General features: G+C 38.3%; 2 protein-coding genes across 4 annotated transcripts; both read left to right on the forward strand.

Moving 5' to 3' along the window:
- The first annotated feature begins 4,280 nt into the window (after positions 1-4,280).
- Positions 4,281-8,354, forward strand: armc6 (armadillo repeat containing 6). The gene is made up of 8 exons (XM_058622840.1): positions 4,281-4,397; positions 5,291-5,446; positions 6,028-6,113; positions 6,206-6,776; positions 6,866-7,011; positions 7,100-7,231; positions 7,347-7,484; positions 7,581-8,354. Exons 2-8 carry the CDS (start codon positions 5,326-5,328, stop codon positions 7,794-7,796), a joined length of 1,410 nt encoding a protein of 469 aa, XP_058478823.1. The 5' UTR covers positions 4,281-4,397; positions 5,291-5,325; the 3' UTR covers positions 7,797-8,354.
- Positions 8,355-9,297: 943 nt separating this feature from the next.
- Positions 9,298-21,011, forward strand: slc25a42 (solute carrier family 25 member 42). Of its 3 annotated transcripts, none has more exons than XM_058635056.1 (8): positions 9,298-9,381; positions 12,410-12,569; positions 12,879-12,987; positions 13,670-13,695; positions 13,857-14,023; positions 15,692-15,808; positions 16,758-16,909; positions 17,030-21,011. In XM_058635056.1, exons 2-8 carry the CDS (start codon positions 12,489-12,491, stop codon positions 17,353-17,355), a joined length of 978 nt encoding a protein of 325 aa, XP_058491039.1. In that variant the 5' UTR covers positions 9,298-9,381; positions 12,410-12,488; the 3' UTR covers positions 17,356-21,011. The 3 variants fall into 3 exon arrangements, with proteins under 3 accessions (XP_058491039.1, XP_058491038.1, XP_058491040.1); XM_058635055.1 differs by lacking the exon at positions 9,298-9,381 and adding an exon at positions 9,388-9,666; XM_058635057.1 differs by lacking the exon at positions 9,298-9,381 and adding an exon at positions 9,388-9,666 and having other exon boundaries at positions 12,882-12,987.
- Positions 21,012-22,576: the final 1,565 nt, after the last annotated feature.

Below are 22,576 nucleotides of genomic sequence, written 5' to 3' on the forward strand. Positions count from 1 at the left end.
CAGAAAAGTTTTCACTCTGATCTCCCAGATCTTCTCCCCCTGGTGTCGACGGTTTCTGGGCGGTTTTCGGTGAGAAGGAGATCGAAAAAAAGAGAGAAAGAGAATAATTGTGATATTTATTGAAAATACAATCATAACAAATTCATTAGCATTATTGTTATTATTCTAATAATTATTTGCTAACCCATATTAAAATAATTATTCTGTGAAATTCCATATCCTCGATGTTCATATCCATTTATATTGTACTTGTTTTCTTTTAAGTTTATTGACTGCTGAGTCTCTTATAGGGCAAAACAATATACTAATTTATTAATTTCTGTTTTTGCCTCCATATATATATATACATATTCAACAAAGAGAAATGTTAGATGACAGTTTTGTCTTTAATATTTAAACAACATCCACATTCTACCAGTTTTATTAGTGTTTTTTTTCTTTAGATTTTCTTTCCTGACATTTAAAGTGACCATGTAACGAATCAAAACGTAGTTACAACAAAGTATATGTATATATATGTATATATATGTTTATGTAGTTCTTCTTCAATTGCCTACATCTATTAATTCCATTACTTCTGCTTGCCACAGAAACTTACAAGTTTGTGGTAATGCAGTGTAAGTGCAGACCAATCTGAAAAATGCATGGACCAAACACGATATCACGATTTCATAATCTATGTGGAGGATAAAGCGTTAGAAAATGAATGGATGGATGGGAAATGAATACAGACGGGAATAGTCCTTTTATGTTTAACTTTGATGTAATTGTTTCATTGCACAATCAGACACAAGATGAAGAGATTTAGTGACATCACCTTGATCTACTAGAGTCACACTCTAAAATTATAAAGTCCGATTAAGTGTCATTGTACTTTTGGAAAATGAATACAATTGTCACATTTCATTTTATATAATGGCAATATATGGATCCATACTTGTGTAAAAAAACAAACAAAATGAAAACAGTCAATAACTAAATACTCAGTACTTTCTTTTTTGGACACAATAACAACCATTATTTCCAAAATCTGTTTTACAAATGTTTTTAATAGGTAAAACCTAAATGTAATTTTCCTGAGCTTTGCTAAAACTAGAGTCCCATCAGTCCCCAACAATGGCAAAGAACAACTGACAAAACATTTGATAAATCTTACAGGTTTATACTGCCATCATCTGGAAGAGATGAGTAAAACTCAAATGAGAGGAAAAAAAACAACAATTATTACAAAACGCATACAAAAGATAAAAATTCAGGTTTTCATTATGAAACAACATATGTGCAAACAAGTAACAGTCAATGTTATGTACTAGAACTATTCATCATTACTAGTTTCTTGACTCCAGGCAAAATGTGAACAGCCACAGTGAAAGTGAATCTAAAAAGGACTTCTAATCGACAAAAGTCGGGGTTAGACCCAAATGCTTTTTTTAATGCATCACAATCTCAAAACATCGGACAGTTAGTTGAATGATCTGTGCAAATTCATACCAAAAATACAGTATAAACAACACTTAAGATCATTACAGGTATATAACATACTGTATACTGTGTGTCATAAGCAGCCTAAAACTGCTTTGCATAAACTGACATTGAGATCATGTGCAACTTGAATCAGCTAGACTTGAATCCCATTTTAATGTGTGATCAATAGATCCATCATTTAAATTTGACAATACCTTATCTTAAAATCCTTTTTTCCCCCTTTCAAAACTGTTTTGGTTCAATCAGAATAAAACCATTTCCTGGATGGTCTTGCAGTAAAAAAGTTGAGACACTAGTTAAAAGAAAAGGCGGATCCCACTTTGTAGCCAATTATATCAAATTGTTATATCTCATCTCTTCACCATTCAAGAAGAAGTGCGTCAGTGTAATTAAAGTGTGCCTGTGACCCTTTTTGGAGAATCTTAAATTACTGATAGACTGGTCATGAAGCTCCAGTGCCCTTAATAATGCAGTGCACTGAAACTTGCCAAATAGTGCAGCATTGCCTCAGCTTCCAATGTTGTTTTCCTGCCTCCATTTCCATGTGCTTAACCTTTTCTGTTCATATTTTTCAGTAACTGTACCCTGCAATCACTCCTCTGTGCCTCTTCCCCAAGTCAAGGTGGTGTTTCTTTATTTTTGAGAAGGCTGGCCAGGCTGGATGTAGATCCATTCTGAGGCTGAAACTGTACAGGGGGAGACTGTCTGTCCACTGCAACACAAAACAGTACAACATCACTCTATTCACAGGTTGAACTGACGTTCTACTTTTAAGATGGCTGACTGATATGGTGCATACATTGATGAGGTTGTGTTCGGGGAGGCTGCAGGCTGCGATGTGGTCCTGCAGGAGGTGCTGGGAAAAGTTTGCATCTGAGCAGCCTTGTGGGCATTCTACAAGCCTTGTTCAGATTTGCTGGGGGGGGGGGGGAAAGAACGCTGTGAATACTGATGACCACAGCAGCAGTCTTATATTTGGTGATTTTCTATCCAGACATCAGGTCCACCATTGATTAGGCTCAAATGTATTGAGTTAATGCAGTGTGATCGAGTGTCCACTTCTAATTCAGGCATCATTTCTCAGTCTGTGGTGTATTGTGATTACACACGGATGAGAAATGGGTGTCTATACTCTGCATCCTCAGTAGGGCTGAAGAATATTGGTGCCATACTGAGGTCCAGTGGTTGGTTGGAAAATAGCACTCTTGCCATTGGAGCAAGAAGAGCTGGTCAAAACAAGGGCCTTTCTGCATATTCTCCCCTGCACATGGGTTTTCTCTGGGTTCTCCAGTTTCCTCCCACAGTCCAAAAACATGCAATATGGGGATTAGGTAAATTGGAGACTCTAAATAGACAGTAGATGTGAGAGTGAGAGTGGATGGTTGTTTGTCTCTATGTGGCCCTGTGATGGTCTGGTGAACTGTCCAGGGTGCACCCCACCTTTCGCTCCATGTCAGCTGAGATTGGCACAGCGCCCCCCTACGACCCTCATGTAGAGGATAAAGATGGATGGATGGTTAGTTGGAAAATCTTCTGCTAAACTGTACAAGATACAGTTCTCATATTGCTCATATGAGCTCATATTTATTCTGTTGTGTTTAAATGGCCCAAAAAAATCTAAGCATAAAACATTATCATGGGCCAAGAATGACATCATCAACAGTGGTTTTGCCATGTTAGTGTCTCAGTCTTCAAATGGCAGCATCACTATGAGCTTTCCTCTTGTGCCCCCATCAGGCCAAAAAATTGTCAGTTATGACAGCTGTTCCACCCCAATTATTCTAACATGTTTTTGACTGTATAGACCTTTCATTGAAGGCTAATATTTGATATGAATATGTTAGAACGTATCATCAAATTAATGTGAGTAACAGCAACATATGGGAGAGATGAGTTTAATGATGGGCTTGTCAGAGTACTTAAGAAGCAGCTGATCTACTTTGATTTTCATGCACAACCATCTCTCGGGTTCACAGGGAATGGTCTGAAAAATACAAAACCAATGAGCAACAGTTTCTGTGAGAAAATGCCTTGTTGATGTCAGAGTAGGATGATCAGTCTGGTTCATAATGTCAGAAAGGCAACAGTAACTAACACTCTGACACTCTTTTTTTTAACGTGTCCTGTGTATCTAATAAAGTGGCTGATGAGTGCATAACCTCATTAACCATTATTCAGACAAAGGATACCCTCGGCGGCGGCTTGAGCTGAAACACCACCTGCAGACAGTGGACTCGACGTGCGAAAGTGTTCTGCAAAGCCCAACAGTGCCAAGTACCAGGGCTCCGGTTGTTCTGTGCGCGCTGCCATCTTTACCTGTCCGAAGACAAATCATCGGCAACACAAAAAAAACATTTCCACCAAGCCTGGTCCAAGAAGAGCCCGCTGTTGTTATGGTTTCTGCTTTAGTCATTTGCATGCAAGTGCCAGTACCAGGTTCGCCAGAAAAAGATTAACTTCCGGTTATCGTTTTCATGATAAGACTGGTTATTATGACAAGACAGCGACAACAACAAAAATATTTACAGCTAATCCTTATTAATAATAAATAAAATAAAATATGGATCAAATGTATTTCATTTGAAGTTGGAAAATTTGGATCGTATCGTTCATTATCACTTCATATCACAATCGCAAAGCGGTTGCTGTTTTCTTTAAATTTATAAGTAAAGTACATGCCTCGTTTTATCCGTCTTATCGAATATCGATCGTATGTGGAACTTATTATGAGCTTATGTTCCAATCGAACTAGTCTACCAGTCGGACCTTTTGTGGATTTTTCTATTCACTAAATGCTTCCGCACTTGGCCCGGCGCTTGAACAAGTGGTGGAACCAGGCAGCTACGTTATTTGCGTAAATCGACATTGGTGGTTCATTCATTTGCGGCACTGTCACAGGGCGGTGGTACAAGGTAAGTGAACTTAACTCTTCCTTTATGCGTATTCATTTAACAGCACAGCTCAAACGTAGATGAAATCCCTTTGTCCCGACGACCCGTGGACGTAGTGGTTGCGTTGGTAGAGTAAGCAGCCCTACATGGCAACGGCAGTAAAAACTCAACAGCCGTTAGCCTAGCCAGTGGACAAACCATCACTCAAGTGTAAACGATTCTCGTGTTATCATGTTGAATGAATGTTTATTTCAAACATCATGACAAACACATAAAATAACAATTAATTAAAAAAACAGAAAGTGCTGCTCAAAAAGGAGTAGGATGAAGCACATGATTATCCAGTCCTGCTGATATTTTCAACGTAAGTTCAACTTAAATCAGGTCTCTAGGATTTTCTTCCAAAACAAAACTAGATAGTACTGGACCATACTGTACTATATACACTCATCACCTCCCCTTTTCTATTCTCTATATCCTGAAAATATAATATTTTCTTAAGCTGTATAATGGTTCAGCTTCCTTTTTGATTTGATTTTCAAAACTGTTACACCAAGTCACAAGTCCTCTTGTTAGACCCATCTTGTGTTTGCGAGGAAGTAAATGATTCTTTGCTTTGTACACTATCTGATCAGTTTATACTTAACCAAATCCTTAAACATAAGACAATTTGTCTTTGGAGTATACATAATGGTTGCAGAGTTGTTTTATAGGCATTCATCAATACGGCAATTCAAGTGAGCAATATACAATGTACAACACTATTTGTTCCAGAATATGTCTTTCTTTACCCAACATAGCCATTTACAATTACAATTTACAGTCTAGAATTACACCTTGAAAGTTAACTTCATATTTTCTGTCAATATTTTCATTATCCACTACAAGTTTAACTTGTATTATTTTGGCTGCAGCTTGATCACACTAGGCGGAACGTATCAGAGGCAAAATGTCGACACGACGGATCACACAAGAAACGTTTGATGCTGCTGTGAGGGAAAACATGGAGGAGTTTGAGATGGAGCCCGATGAAGCTTTGCGGGATGCTGTGGAGCAGTTTGAGTCTCAAGGTAAATGGTAGTGGACCCATGGGGGGTTAGTTTGTTGTCTGGTTATGGTGACACAGGTTCATCAACTAAATCAAATAGTTCAAAAATAGATTCAATCATTGGTGGCCAAAAATACATCCAAAATGATATCATGTACCATGTACCTTTTTCAATAGCAACCTTTTATTTCTTTCATCCCCTGTTGAACTGGAGACCTTTGTCTTGATGAATGGTTCACCAACCCACATACATAAACTAGACTGCAGTCAGACCCATTCTCAAATAAATCATGGTCTAATCTTATGTACATAGTTTAATTGTATATGATTATGTTGCACTTTTTAAAAAATCTTTTAAAACAGAAAATCCTAACCAGGGACAGGCATTGCAAACTAGCCTTGGCTATAAATCCTGTATGCAATACATCAGTTTCATGTAACCTGACTTTTTTGCATTGTCCCTGAAAACTAAACCAATAAATTTGTAAAATTTGTGTAGTTATGAATAGAAGAACACACTCTTGCTGTTAAATGTACTTTTACACACCTGATGCACACTTTTGCAGATATAAGTAGCTTCATCTTTTTCCTTTTTTATTGCAGATGTGGACCTCAGTTGTATAGTAAAAGCTGTACCAGTTGCGTCATCTGATGATAACCAAGAGGAGCAAACGCACGAGATATTACAGGCAAGTCCTGTCCTGTTTTGTGAAGCTGAACAGCTTTGTCTGCTAAGTTGTCTGTTAATAAAAATGATGTTCACCTTCTGTGTCACTTGCAGGCTTTGGATTCCCTCAGAATTAGAAGAGACTCTGATACTATTACAGAAGTGATAGCAGACATTAAATGCTTCACTGAGCAGTGCTCACTTGGATTTGCCCAGAGGTACCTGGCTGCTCAAAAAGATGCTTACCCCATCATCCTCTCCTACTGCAAAAGAAGTGTGGAGGAGCAGGAGACTGTGTTGGCCGCTCTGTCTGCTTTAGCTGCACTGACGGATGGACAGCCAGACTTGTTGGATGCAGAGGGCCAGCAGTTCCTGTTGGATGTGCTCAAGAAGTACAGGGAAGATTTGTCAGTGACAAGTGTAGCGATCTTGACTGTGCGCCGTTGCTGTTTGAAACATGAACAAAACAGGCAGGATTTGGTCAAAGCTGGAGTCTTGCCCCTACTGACCACTGCTGCCACGCGACATAGCGACTCTGCAGAGTTGGTGAAGGAAGTGTCTGCAGCTCTCAGGGTCCTGACCTTTGATGATGATGTGCGAGTTACATTTGGGCAAGCTCATGAACATGCCAAGATGATTGTTCTTGAGCATAATGGACTGAAGGTCTTAATTGAGGCCGCAAAAGGTACGGCAGGTTAATTTATTTGGGTTGTATCATAAAAGCTTCTGGTCTGAATGTGTTTCTAATGATTTAATTTGACATGTTCTTCCCAGCTCATCTTGATAATTCATCTGTCCTGAGTGAGCTCTGTGCAACTTTGGCCCGTCTGGCTGTCAGGAATGAGTTCTGCCAAGACATCTGTGATCTGGGAGGGTTAAGACTCATGATGAGGTTGCTTGCGGACTCCTATGAGATAGCGGTATTGTACAAAAACACAAACGATTTTGAAATAAACTGTTTCAGCCTCAATGTCTGTGCCGCAAATTTAATTTGTTTTCCTCTTGCAGGAGTTGGTTCGACAGGTCCTAAATGCAATACGAGCTGTTGCAGGAAATGATGATGTGAAAGATGCGGTTGTTAATGCTGGTGGAGTCCAGCTGATTGTTATTGCCATGAACAGGCACACAAGCAACTCTGCTGTGAGTTTAATGCCATTCTTGAGAATTTCATCTTGAATTTACCACAGACTTAGTAGAGAATTTTCCTAATAAATTCTGCAAATGTCTTTAAGATTGCGTTCATGTTTTGCTGTAGGTGTGTGAGCAGGGCTGTGCTTGTCTTTCTGTCCTTGCGTTGCGTAAACCAAACCACTGCCAAGTCATCATGGAGAATGGAGGTGCCCTGGCTGCAGTGCAAGCTATGAAAGTACACACTGGTGTGGTTAATGTGCAGGTAATATGCTGACATTAATAAATCATAAGCTCACTTGAAATCAGGCCCTGGACAGAATGCAAACTCTTAATGTCTGTTTTCTTCTTTTGTGATCAGAAACAGGCATGTATGCTGTTGAGGAACCTCGTTTCACGTACTCGCGAATACAGCCAACTGATCCTGGAGATGGGAGCAGAGGCCCTGATAACTCAGGCACACAACACCCACCGAGACAGTGATGATGTGTTCAAAGCAGCCCTTAGAGATTTGGGATGCCAGGTGGAGCTTCGAGAGCTGTGGACAGGCAAATCTGGCAACCTCACCAGAGACTAGTGAGCTTTGCAAACAAATGTAATTTTCAGTTTTGTATCATGTCTTCATTGGTTATTAAATGTGAGTTTTGTGCCATAGATAATTATACATTTATTTGCTGCTCATTTCCATGTTGGCAGAACCAACTTTTAACATCTATTAAATGCCTTATAATGTTTATTTATATTTAACATTGCTACTTTTGTTTTCCCATTTTTTTTTATGCATTGCCCATGTGTAAAACTGAAATTTAGACCAATCACAACAATATATTCAACATGAACATGACAAAACTGTCTTTGGGTTGATACTTCTAGTGTACTTTATTTTATGTCCTCTACATTAGGGGTTCCCAACCTTTTTTCCTTGAAGCCCCCCTTGCTCGTGTCCAGGACAAACCAGGCCCCCCGACCTGAACCCTTGTCCAGGGCACGCACACAAAAAGGAATAAAGTAAAAATATGCATAATTGCAAAATCATATGCAAAATTAAACAGTAGTTGTAGGTTTTTCTTCCTATTCTCACAGTGTGTATGGATAAAAAACTGTTCTGTTCTTCCATTAAATCAAAACCATGGTATTGCCTCGTTTCCTTTTTTTGATCCCGGTGAGTCTTCTGTACTTTGACGTTTCTCACACAACAGGATCAAGTGTTGGTGATAAATAGCTTAATAAATTGAAAGGTGGACCAAAGAAAATTATAGTTTTTATTTGGGTGATACTGACTTCTAATTATCCAGTAGAGTGTCTGATTGGGATGCACCAATATAATTACATTAATCTCACAAACTCGGAGCAGTCAAAGCTCTGCGCCCCCCCACGTGATCTCTGGTGCCCCCCTAAGGGAGGCTTGGACCCCAGGTTGGGAACCATGGCTCTGCATCGTTGCAAAGGGTAACACATTAAAGTAACATTATGTATCTTTTGCTGAATGTGCTGTTGCAAATGCACTACTGTGGAAGTGGATTTTTACTTGGTTATTTTTAACTGTGAACTGTATAAACATGGGCTTGAGTTTCCTAATTTGATAGTCACCATTACAGTTTTTGTAACTGAAGGTTTGCAGACGTCGTCTGCAACCATGCACCTATCGGATGATATGAGCTGTCAATCACAATGCTATTCACTCAAAAATTTACAAAAATTTACACCATTTGTTATTGAAAGACACCTGAAATTAGTGGTTGAGACCATTAACTTATCAGGAACATGTTAATTGACATTATAAATCCCTTAAGTACAGTATGCTAATTTTCCTTATAAGCATCCATTCGAATAGACCAAGGTCCCTTGGCCTACAAAAAATGCTTTAAAAGTTTGAGCCTTTTAACAAACTCCCAAAATGTTACACAATTGTAATATACAGTAGCAACACATACAATACATCGGCAACTACTTTTGCGAAACCAACATTTACATCAGTACATACTTGTTGGACAGGGAGACACCCAAAAAGTAGCACAGGGAGTTTCCTGTTCACGCCCCTCTAACCGACCTATCCAGGCGCGCCTTTCTAAGACTTCATTTCCCTCAATGCATCTGCACTCGTCCTTGTCAAGCTCACAGTGGTTCAGCTCAGTTGTCACTGCAGAAACAGCATGGATAATGTAAGTCAGTACAGGGTTAATGAAGCTGCTTTATGTTTGTGAGTGGGCGTTTTTAATGCCAGGTGATATTTATTTAGCGAGAACTTCACGTCAGTAATCATGTTTACACTACAAGAGGCGCAGTAACGTTTGTGTAGCGAGAGGCTAACAGCTAGCTAACCTTACTTAACCTGGCTAAGTTGTTAAACATCTTCAATCGAATCGAAGTAACTATATGTCGCCTGCTGGGGGACTTAAAAACATCACGAATTAAAAAAACATTTCTGCTGGTTGTACCCTTTTAAGGTAAGAGACCCAATATTCGCTATCTTATGTTTGAAGTAAAAGTTTGGTTCAGGAGTGGTGGTAGGAAACAAGCTTTTATCAATGACAAAATCTAGAATATTCTCAGGAATAATGAAACATCAGTTGCTTCCCTCAAAGACACACGTAATAATAACGAGCAGCATTAACACTGAATTAAAAATTAAACAAATATATATTTATATTTTGATATATTTCTGACACATTTGGCTATTGATTGGTGATATATGTAAGTTTAGTGTTGCTGTGTCATAAATCATGATCAATCACCACATCACATGGTCTAAATATTAACATTTATGATGTAGTGCAAGGATGAGAAGGTAAATATATGAAGTTTTTCCACCATGTATGTATTACATCTTTTTACAGTTGGCACAGACTGTAGAATGGTCACTTAAAAGTGATTCATCATTAAGTCTAAATTCCCCATAATAATATATATAATATAGTCATTGTTACAAGAAATGATTGAAATATAATTTTGTGGTTATGCAGTGTCCATTGTATTACATCAACTTTGTTAGGCGAAAGGAAAATAATGCTGTCAAGATCAGGAAACTCTTATATAGCAGTGTACACCAAAAACACCAAGAAATTGATAAAGTGGTATGTAAAACTTTTTAGTAAGGCAACAGTAGTTTTATTAGCTGTTTTCTCCCTTTATGTCATGGTAAATTGAAAATCTGATGCACCATAAACCTTCAGGGGCTCTTCAGTTTGAATGAATTGTGTATTGTTTTTTTCTGTGTTGCTCAACCTGTATCTCCACACACAAATCAGGCGGCAGGCGATTGATGCTAAAACCTTGACATGTTCTGAAACAACACAGTTTACTGACTCACCAGTGTTACCAATCGCCACTGGGTAACCCAGCTGAAACACACAAACAGCTCAGCACACAGAAGTACATTGCTGTGTCGTTCTGCTGCAATTCACAAGGACAGCCCCTGGTGTCCTATATTTCTGTGTATGAAGCATGTGAATAAGTGAGGCAAGCAGTCAAGAACAAGGAATTGTAAAATGATATGCTTGGGGAAGAAGGCTGTGGTGAGGGGGAGAAATGTTATTTGTGTGTAAGGACAGTGGGTGAGGTGAAAGGGGACACACCAGAGTTACTTATTTGAGGATCTTGCTCAAAGCTTGTTGTATTGATGCCAGCAGTAGTTCCTGATATCTACCCATCTTATTTAGCTATCCATTTACTCTCTTATATCATGACTTTATTTCCTCATATTGTTTTGCTTTTGAATATTATCATTTTTGCTTGTTAGGAATGGAGAGTTGCAAACTTTTCTGTAACTTTTCTTTCATTGGAAATTAATGGAGAGGACGGATCAAAGGCAGCAAAATAGATCACGCACAGATTAAAGGAAGCAGCATGAGTGCTCATTACTGAATAAAAAACAAACTGGAACACTCGTGGTTAGGCGACCCACCATTACCAGCTGTGTTTTCTTGCACATGTTCCAGCTGACAAATGTTCTCTGTTTAATGGTTATTACTAGTTGTGAAGTTGGATCACGCCCATCTAGTCGAGTTTTTCAAGCAAAGGGGACAATTTAATTGCTGCACATTTTCAGAGTTAATAAAAGAAAAACACTTGTCACATTTCACAGTCTCACAAATATGAATTAATATGTTCTGATACTGAATATTTAGATGGACTATGTAGTTTTATGATTTCCCATTCATTTGTTTAAATGGGTCAGACATTACAAATCCGGTAATATTGATAATTATAATAATAAAACATCAGATATTTAAAGATGAAGTGAAAACACAGTAAATTGTGTTAAATGTGTAAATTGTGTTAAATTCTTTATGGAAAGAAATCAAGAATCAAGAATTTTGAGGACATTGTCATTTAGAGTTTTGGGAAACATTTCAAAATGGAAATGTGATATTTTATGGACCAAACAACTTATCAGTTAAAAAGAAAATAATAGTCAGATTAATCGATTATGAATATAATCATTAGTTGCAGCCCTACGAATTTTTGGGTGGTGCGTAGTGCATACATTTAATAAATGATATATACGTGTGTGTGTGTATATGTGTATATATATGTGTGTGTGTATATATATATGTATATGTGTAAATTAATAATAAATAATGATTCCTTGTGCCATTTTTATTGCAGTAATTGTAAATTGTGTACATCTATGTGAAAAAGTAAGTGGTATCTTAATTGCTCATAATGTTTATTGTAGCTTCTACAAAAGTACACAGTCCAACTCCATGTTTTGTGTAATTGTGATTGAAAGTCAAGTTGGACTGATCAATGATTGACTGTGAAACTTGGGTACTATTTGACAGTGGACCAGTAAGTCAGTGATGGGTTGAAGGTGAAATGAATAGATGATTTGTCCAAAAAAATGATTAGCTCACTGAGAAACTTGCAAAATGAATCCCTTGCCATTCTCAACGTGAGAACACTGTCAAGTTTCTACAAAGAAAAGGTGATTCTATATTAAGATAATTGTCCTTTGTCAGTCATCACATGCTAATGTGACGCTGATTAAATCATTCGAAAATTGCCACTAGAACAGAACAGGTTTTATACATGACCTCACAATGAAGTTTCTCCTGAATACAAAGGAGTGGCTGAAAGTCACAAGAATCAAAACTACATTTAGCCACCTAAATGTCTTGTTTTAAATGCTGTAAATGTTCATTATAAACTGTTTACAACTTATCTGGCTTGTCCCTCTCTGCTCTGCAGCTCCAGCACCGTGCATCGCTGCCCTCCAGTGGTTGACTTCATGAGTGTGCACAGTGACTGCTGTGTGTAGTCCTAGGGAATGGGGAATGGAGTCAAGGAACAACAGGCATCACTTAAGCAGGGAGAGGTGCTGCAGGTGGCTTCCTCCAGCCAGTCAGAGGTAAGCTAATACTTCACACACTGGCTTGTTGGCCAGTGTTTTTGTTTTTGTATGGCTTGTCTCACTGGGTGATCAAATGATCTCTCAGGACTTATTTAGTCTGGAGGCTCCACAACTGCCTTAAACCATTGTAGTCTCATGACTTTATCGTTGGTTCATTAAAGCTAACCTTCTGTTGGTAATATTTTGTTAGGCTTACTCAGCAAATCTGGTTTAAAGATTAACCACATCTCAAACACAATTTTTTTTTTTCCCACTCGATCCCCTTTCTCTGTGTTGGTGACCTAAATTGTCATTCTTTCATCTCAGCAGCACACCACCCGGTCAATCCTCAACTCACTCTTTTCAGGGGCTTTAGCAGGAGCAGTAGCCAAGACAGCTGTTGCCCCACTGGACAGGACTAAAATCATCTTCCAAGGCAAGTTGGATGCTTGGCTAGGGCTGGGTATAGAACTTCATTATTTTGTTGTATTGTACAAACTTTGTGCTCGATATCAAATTTCAATACTTTTGTGGTATTGATTAGGAGAGTTTAACATGTGCCTGTGTGTCTATGTTTCTGTGTGTGCCTGTGTTGAGTTTTGAGAGACTGGTGTATAAATAAAGGTATGTTATGAAGATCTTAAGTGACAGTTAATGTGTGACTAGAAAGTTGCTCTGTTATCAACAGCAAGGAGATGTTCAGGTCAGCTAAAATAGCTAATGTGTAATGTTTGTTTTTTTATGTGGTCTCAAAAAGTATCTTTCAGGAATCAGTATCAAAGTCAGATACTATACCATAGAGAAAAGTTTTAACTAATACCCTGCCCCCAGGAATATTTCTTGACTTAATAGGTATATATACATGTGTGTGTGTGTGTGTGTGTGTGTATATATGTATGTATATATATGTATATATATGTATATATATATATATATATATATATATATATATGTATGTATATATATGTGTGTGTGTATATATATATATATATATATATATATATATATTATAAAACTTTTCTCTATGGTATAGTATCTGATATATAAGTCGCTAAACTTGTGTTTCTGGCTATACTGAATGAAGTCATTTATTTTGTGCATATATTTTTTTGTTTCAGTGTCCTCGGCACGATTCTCTGCAAAGGTGAGTTTGGCTTGAGAAACGGTGATTTTTTTTCAATTATTATTATTGTGTTTGATAACAGATTAATATAACTTGCTTACACTTAAATTCATTTCTCTAACAGGCATAGTTTATCATTAGTTCAAACCAAGTATGAGCATGTTCTGCGTGTGTTCACACAGGAGGCATACAGGTTGATTTACCGCACATACCTGAAGGATGGCTTCTATAGTCTGTGGAGGGGGAACTCTGCCACCATGGTGCGGGTCATACCATACGCCGCCATCCAGTTCTGTGCACACGAGCAGTACAAAAGGCTGCTGGGAAGCTACTATGGCTTTCAGGGCACGTAAGTGTTGCATAATATGGCTAGATTTTGAAATGTGTAGAACAAGGTAAATGTGCCTAGGAGGTTCTCTACACTCGGTCACATGTCTGTTGCAAATCACTTGGGCGAAAGGGATCACCACAGATTGTTAATGAAGAAGAAGAAGAAGACAAAAGGCACATGATAAACTAAAAACACGAGGTGTGGTCTGTCACTATAATGTAGGGTTGTATTAAGGTTCATTTATTTCACAGATTCGATGCCAGCAGAGTGAACAGTGGAGATGTGAACATGAACCAAATAATCTTTAGGTCACTTTTGTACATATACTGAAATGACTTACCTAAATTAGCAGTTAATTAATGGTTATTAATACACCAGTATGTAGAAGCTCTTTAACTGAAATCATATTTTTAATGCTAAAATATAATCCTCATCCCCAACTTTTCAAGTTTACTGTTATACAAAAATATGGTAAAGCACTATATTGAATGTTATGACTTCTCAGAGAATTCCAGTAGGCTGGCTCAAATTAAGCCATAGAAAGGTGTTTTAAACAAGTTTTTGAAAGATTTAAAAACCATTAGTTTTCTCGTTTTTATGACACATGGTCTATTAAATGTGTTAAGCACTGTATATCACCTTTTAAATATTAATTCATTCCAAAATTATTTTGATTTTGGGATGAATTTTGTAGCTAACTTAATTACATGTTTTATTAATTAGGAGAATGCAACGACACGTTTTCATGTAAATATTACATACAGTATGATTCGAGACATCTCGACCAACATAATCAGCCAGCACTGTGGGTGATTATTAGGCCGCTGGGGTTTCATATATCACATACCTAAGGATCCATTCCTGTCATCTAGCATGCAGGGGGTGGGGGTGTTGTAGGTCATTTTGTCAAAGCTTACCTCTGAGAAGAGAAGCTGTTTTATTTAGCTATGGTTGCAGAATTAGAAATTAGAGCTGGTGACTGGGGCCGAGGTTTGTTTAACAATAGCAACATACTTTATTATTAGAGGTTTCATCATATAGACAAGCCAATGGCTAATGTTATCTAGTGACGTTTCTAACTGTTGTAGCAATACATAAAACAGGTTACAGTCTGATTCATTTGTCAACAACCCTGTCAAATGATTTCTACTTAATCTTATTGTTTTTTATTGTTCCAGCCTAAATTACTCCTGCATTACTATTCGTCACTGTGTGGTACAGGGTGTCTAGAATAATAGCAAATGACAAGAGTGTGTTTGATGAGTTGTTCTAATGAATTATACCAAAGGTTGTGGTGTAAGCTATCTGATGATTACAGCATATGATGTTGGTCATGGAACAATCTTGCTCTGTTGAAATCCCTTGAATATCTGTAAGTGGATCTCGTAAACTTAAAATAGACACACCTTTATTTGGGGTTAAGCCTGTGCACTGACATGAGATAGATTAACTATATTTTATGCCAGTACCAACAGATATGAAGTTTACAGAGTGCCCATATCTATATCTGCCCAAGTTTGCTGTAATTGACAGGTAAAGAGATTTTACTCATGTGATGTTTCAGGCTCAATATATCAGCTGAAAATGGCTGTTTAAGTTTAACCTCTTATCTACAAGTGGTGCACATCAGATGATGATCAATCAAAATCTATCTATCTATGTTTGTGTGTACATTTACTGTTCTAGAGCCTTGCCTCCACTCCCAAGGTTACTGGCTGGAGCGATGGCTGGGACCACAGCAGCCATGTTGACATATCCTCTGGACATGGTGCGAGCTAGAATGGCCGTAACACCAAAGGAAATGTAAGGTCATCATGTTGTTATAACACATCCTCAGAACTTAACCATTACCCAAACTCTGTGTGTGTACATGTAGTTATATCTGTAAGGTCCAAAAAATATACAAACCTAAACTCTACCTAATTTTGTTCTAGGTTTATGTTAAGGGTTGGGATTAGGCGCTTTGTTGTGATGGTTAAGGTTAGAGTAATAGGCTAGGGAAGGCATGTGGCATGCGAGGCCTGTGTCCTCGCTCATAGACAAGTTTGTCTGTGCCGTGTGTCTCTGTGTTCTCATGTTGCTACAAGGTTCAGGTTGTAGAATGAACACTGAAAGATGACATAATGACATTTAGGTTAAGCACTGAACTATTTAGTCCTCTTAGGACTTTTTGAGGTTCCTGAGTAGCCTGTCTTAATTTCACACATTACCCTGTTGAATCAAAATGAATGGATGTGGGTTTAGCTCACTACAGCACAGTTTGGAACTCTAAACCCTGATCTAGCTTGTGTTTCCACAATGTGTGGGTCAGGTGGTAAAAGCTAAGTTCGCTATATAAAGCGTTTTGACACATTGTAGCCCACCAAAACATCCCATGAAGAAGAATGTAACACCGTAAACAATGAAGGACAGCCAGCATTCTGTGTTCCTTCTTCTTGGCCTGTGGCTGTTTATCAATAGAAGAAGACAAGCTTTGTTTGAGAGAAGGCTGCAGCACAATTTGTGTTTTTCCCCACTGTCTCATGGAAGCGATGGTTCGACAAATGAATAGACTGTATTGTGTCTAGCTCCACCCTTCAGGAGCCAAACCACTGTGCTGGTGGTTTGGCTCCAAAGGGTGGCAAACAGTGGCGTGGTACAGATTTGTTATTTTTGTCAAGATTTTACTATGCAAATGCTATTGATTGCAACTGCTGTACAACACCTTTTGGTGTGAATGGGGCTTCATACTTATTTTGATTTTCTGTTTTAGGTACAGTAATATCCTGCATGTGTTTGTGCGGATCTCTCGAGAAGAGGGCTTGGCGACGCTATTTCGGGGTTTTGCACCCACCATACTGGGTGTTGTTCCCTATGCTGGTCTCAGCTTCTTTACCTACGAAACACTGAAGAAATTACATGCGGGTGGGTAATAAACGCTACCACTGCCATTTTTAAAATGTTCTTATCTACTACCCTTTTCTTTTACACTTAATGTTTATGTTGCTTATGAGAACATCTTGCACATCCTCCTCTCCCATGTAGAGCGCAGTGGCCGCCTACAGCCTTACTCGTATGAACGCCTGGCATTTGGAGCCTGCGCAGGTCTGATTGGACAGTCGGCGTCTTACCCTCTGGATGTGGTACGGCGGCGCATGCAGACTGCAGGGGTTACAGGTCACACGTATGGCACCATCCTGGGCACCATGAAAGAGATTGTGTCTGAGGAGGGGGTCGTCCGGGGACTCTACAAAGGTCTCAGTATGAACTGGGTGAAAGGGCCCATTGCAGTGGGGATCAGCTTCACCACCTTTGATCTTACTCAGATTCTCCTGAAGAAGCTGCATCAGATGGGCTACACGGCTCGATAATAGTGATTTTAAAATGGTGCATCCCCATAAACCCTCTAATAAAGAGCAGCAAAGAGGGGGGAGGGAGAAAGAGAAATTGGTTGCTAGACAGAAGGAAAACACACTGGCTCGGGATGAATGGTTAATGTTAACGTATTCTCTCGCTTTATCTATGTGAAACAAGGGATGTACGATCCCTGTCGATGCAAAGTAGAGTACTGTGTGTACCTGTACACACCATAGTTGTGTACGTCTACAGTAAGTGCAATATGCTCAGTGATTTTTATTTGTGTGCACATTATAATGCTCATGCCCTCGTGGACCCGAGAGCCTGAGAGTGTGAGTGTATTTATTCGTCAGAGGTCCTGTTCACACCTGCTATATTACCATTTTGTCCTCACTGATCAAATCATGGTCGTATAAGTACAACGGTTCACACCCGGCATAAAAACGCAGCGCGTATTTGCCTCCTGTGACCACGTGATCGGATCTGCTGTCCCTGACTGTTTGCAAGAACAAAATCATGTTTTGACTGGTCTTTTCTGTACAGAATTCCCTGCTGTCAGGAAGCACAAGGACCGTTCAGACCTGTACTTAGCTGTGATGTGGCCATGATTGGATCACTGAGGACAGATGTTAAAACCAGGTCTGAACGAGGTCATAGAGTTCACAGGTTCTCACACACACACATCTACACAAACACACACACTCACTGACAATTCTCCTCTGCCATGCATGTCTGCTTAAAACTGACTACCGCCAATGCAATGCAGGTTGCCACTTGTTTCCGAATCACTTTTAAAAATGTATTTAATTTGATAAGAGTGAATTCTGTTCTCTTGAGATTTGTTTTGATGCAAGTATGTTTGAATTAATTATACCAAAGGTCAAGATGTAAGCTACTTAAAGCTCATTAGTAGAGAAACAAACTTGCTCAGCCCAGAGGAAACAGCGCCTTTACTGCCATTGAATATCTCTTAATATTTGTAATTAAGATCTCAAAAACTTTATGTAACCACATACTTTAAGTTGGAGTTGAGCCTTTGCAATGAGACGGATAAATTATATTTTACGCCAGTGCCAACAAATATAAGGTTTGCAGAGTGCCCCTATAAATTATATTTGTGTTTTGGGGTTGATTTTTGGCTATAATCATATCGGGGATGTTTATATGTTGTGTTGTCAAACAAACACAGGTTTTACTTTGGATGAATTTTGGTACGCGGTCAGTTTATCAGCTGAAAATGGCTGTTCTGTTTAAACCTCACCATGTCACGTAGTGTACCTCAAACATGATGGGTCATTTTTGTAAATGTGTGATCACTGACATGGATTTAACAGTGACATAGGAGCACGTGTTCAGTCTAATTCAGTCTGGTACAGCGGCTGTGCAGTGAATATGACGTTTGTGAAGTTTACAGTGTCCCATTAATGTTGACTCTTTAAATCGGTGGTGTTTTTTTCATAGCATTAACGTTTAAATGACAGGCGATAAGTGTAAATGATCGCCTCTGTGTATGTGTCACTGACAAATGGACACACGCGCACACACACGCACAGTTCCTTATACAGTATACAGATGTTGTCTTCCATTTACTGTCAGTATTCCAGCTGCAGTGTCTGTGTCTTGACGACATGACGTCAGTTCAGATTTAAACTGGTTATCTGAATGACTTAAAACGTAGTTATTTGATACTGGACTAACCTGACTGAAATATGCACACAGCTAGTCAAGAGGTTGTTTTGTAACATTCTCTGTTAAAGGCATTATTCAGTACTTTTTAATTTCTCTATATTATATCGTCTGTCCCTCAGTGCATAATGGAAAGTTTCGTTTTTATTCTAAGTATTATTAAGGCAGTTTCACCAGCAGGCGTACAGTGACTGAAGAGTGTCTTCTATACCTAAAGGAACACTTCACCGATTTGCATTTAGCTTTGTATTACTAGAATAGGGGTAGTATAATTGTGCTTCCCAATCTCAGTTTCCCCCTGAGTCGAGAAACATCTTCATTCTTTTTTTTGTTATGTGTCCACCAGTGACACTTGGTCTGAGCCTTGGTCTGAGGTGTGAAACTGCACTTTTTAGACCCACTCGTAGGGGGACGGGACCTCATTCCCAGAATGTAATCAGTGTCCGCCATCTTTGCCAAGTGTCACTGGTGGACATGTAACAGAGAAAAGAATGAAGATATTTCTTGACTCAGGGGAAACTGAGGTTGGGAAGCACCAGCACCTCAAAATCACATTAAAAGGAATTTATGTTTCGGCACTAGCAATGGGTGTTAGTTTGTGCTAATGTTAAAATACCCAAAATGATTTATTTTTGGTGTCTCAGTTTGTGGAATATTTAGTTACAAAAAAACACTTTTTTTCTACTAAGAGAGACGCCTTCATTTCTTTAAAAATAGTCAGACATTAGCAAAGTGATGCTAAATATCAGAAAGTGTTTGATAAAAGAAAATGCAAAGAAGATTACAACACAGTACATTTTTGACACATGCTGCTCAGACTGAATTTTGATGCCCAGTTCTATTCAGCAGCTCACTGCTCACTTGACTCCACAATTCATTAAACCCACAATCCTGCTGTAATCTGTCTCATCGCACTTTCATCTGTTTATGGACTTTTTCTCATTGTCGGAGAAACGTAGCACTGAACAGACTGACTGACTGAGCGACTGCACACAGTGGTAGACTAACAAAAGAGCTGTCGATGCAGTGTTCATCTTTTCATTCATTATTCATTATTAGATCATCTTTACACTTGACTTTAGGTAGTAGGAAGGAAATATGTATAAATAGGTTTAGCTGAATGACAGCTGAAACCCTGCACATGTTCTGACGTTTGCTGCTTCATTGACACTTAAGTGCCTAGCAAGGAATAGAGATGTTTTATCTACAACTAATTTCCTTGTAATAACCTTTTTTGAAGGTTTTCATCCATTTTATAGCCTTGCTTTGTGTTCATAATTACACATATTGAGAAAGCAGTATGTGGTGTGATATGGTGATCGTTAGACCTCTTTGACTGAATGTGTTAATTCAGGTACACTTTTCATTTGTGGATTTTGTAAAACCTTCAAACTAACAATCAGTAATGCATAGATAGCATTTCTGTCATATTAGATTAGGTCAATTAATTCCCAACATGTTTCACCCGATTTGATGAATGTAGGATGATTTTACATAGACTTTTGATGGTCATTTGTACCTTTTTAAAAATGAATTTAATTGTAATTCTCTCATAGGTAATCCTTGAGATCGGAGGAGATGGGTGAACACGTGATGAAATGTTCTAGTATAGACTAAAGACACTCCTAGACAATCATTAAATGCCAAAAGGTTGAATGCTTTGAACGTTTGACTTTTGTTGGGAACCTGACAGTGGCTTAATGAGAAAGAATATTGATGAACTTATACAAGAAACCAGTAAATTGTGATTTTGTTAACATTCTTTTTAACACCGTTTGTGAGTAATCTTACAGATCATCTTGTGTTTTGTATGTTTCCGTACAGCAGTGTCAATGACTGCCATGTAAATCTAGTGATTTGTGCCAACTGAATGTAAACATACCTACTACTGTGCAACACCTGTGTCCAGTCTGTAGTGTTGATGGTGTATTTGTCAGAACATTTTGAATCATCAAATTCTCAAATAAACTGGATGTTAAAAATAGTAATGTTTTTTTTACAGTTTTTTTTGTCTGTTTAAGCCTGTGAAGTTATTTTTTTAATATATTATATTAATTGGAATTGCTGTGAAAATGAACAATGTTCAATGTGAACCTTAATTACACACATCTTTGAAAATCATTTTAAATGAGACTCGCATAGCAGGCAACTGATGACAAAGTCACTGACGTGACTGGTTTACTTTTGAACACATCGAAAGGAACACACAATCAATAGTAAGACAGAGATGCGTCAGGTTGACAATCAAGATACAAACGAGCACAACTGGGAAAAAAAGTTTAATTTTTACTGCAAAAATAATTTAAATATATATATTTTTTTTACTTGTCATGAATCTGCACTATAGCAATGACATGTTTTTAAATTTGCAGATAAAAACACATTTATCAATACAAATATAGAATCATATGAATACAATTAACACATACTTATGTTATATATTTTATATATATGTATATGTATATGTATGTATGTATGTATATATATGTATATATATATATATACTATATGTATATGTATATATATGTATAAAGTGGTATTTGTTTAGCTGTTCAGTCAACACATTTCTTTTTATATTTCCTGAATTGGAGTCTTTTGTTTCACTCATGGTGTGCAGTGACACCCAATGACCACGGGAGGGCGCTCCCTCCTCAGGAATGCGTAAACTCCGGCAGTAGTAGTTTCTCTTACGGCCGGTAGGTGGCGGTGCAGCCAGGCTCTGACAGCGGAGCTGCCTCTCTGCCTGAGGCCGTGCGGGCGCTTTGAACTTGACCGTGAAAGAAACGGACTGACTCAATAAACCTGTGAATCCACCAGCACTGACCTCATCAGCGGAAGAGGGTGATGTCTGACAATATGTTCGCTTAAATCTAGATTTTGCTCAGGATTTTTCTGTAGTATTATAATTATTATTTTTAAAATTTCTGTCTATTTTTTAACCGCTGCCTAAAACATTTGAAATATTTGTTTCGGTCCTGGTGTTGTGCTTTAACCAGGCAGAGACCTCAGACCAGACCAGACCAGACTAGACCAGAGCCTTTGTGCAAAGATATCTGGGAATGTAGGAGGGGGGAAAAGTCCAAAGAAAGGAGCTGTAGAGAAAATACACGACTAATTAGAGAGTGAGGCAGGGAGGGATGGACGGAGGCTGTCAAAAGATGTGGTTGCTATAGATACTTGGCATGATGCCAGAGCCAATTTGCATCTATTCAGATGAGGGCTGTTCTCTCTCAGTGTGTGTGTGTGTGTGTGTGTGTGTGTGTGTGAAACAAAAGCAGCAAGAAACCCAGCTGTTTATTTGAACGTATCCCAAGTGATTTCCTGATGCAAATCCATTGAAAACTGATTAAGAAAAATCTTTTTTATGGCTGGTGAATATGTGAAGGATGTTTTTAGTAAGTGCCAAATTTAAAACATTATTCTGCTTAAAAAAGGACTTCCGTTTTCTTTTATGTTCTATTTTTTTATCCATGTTAATGTCACAAGTAATTATTTGTGACATTAAATATTTTGTTGCCCGCAATATTTCCCTTGTGCTGAAAATACAAA

This window comes from Solea solea, chromosome 1 (genome assembly GCF_958295425.1).
Source record: "Solea solea chromosome 1, fSolSol10.1, whole genome shotgun sequence".
In the NCBI taxonomy this organism is placed as follows: domain Eukaryota; kingdom Metazoa; phylum Chordata; class Actinopteri; order Pleuronectiformes; family Soleidae; genus Solea; species Solea solea.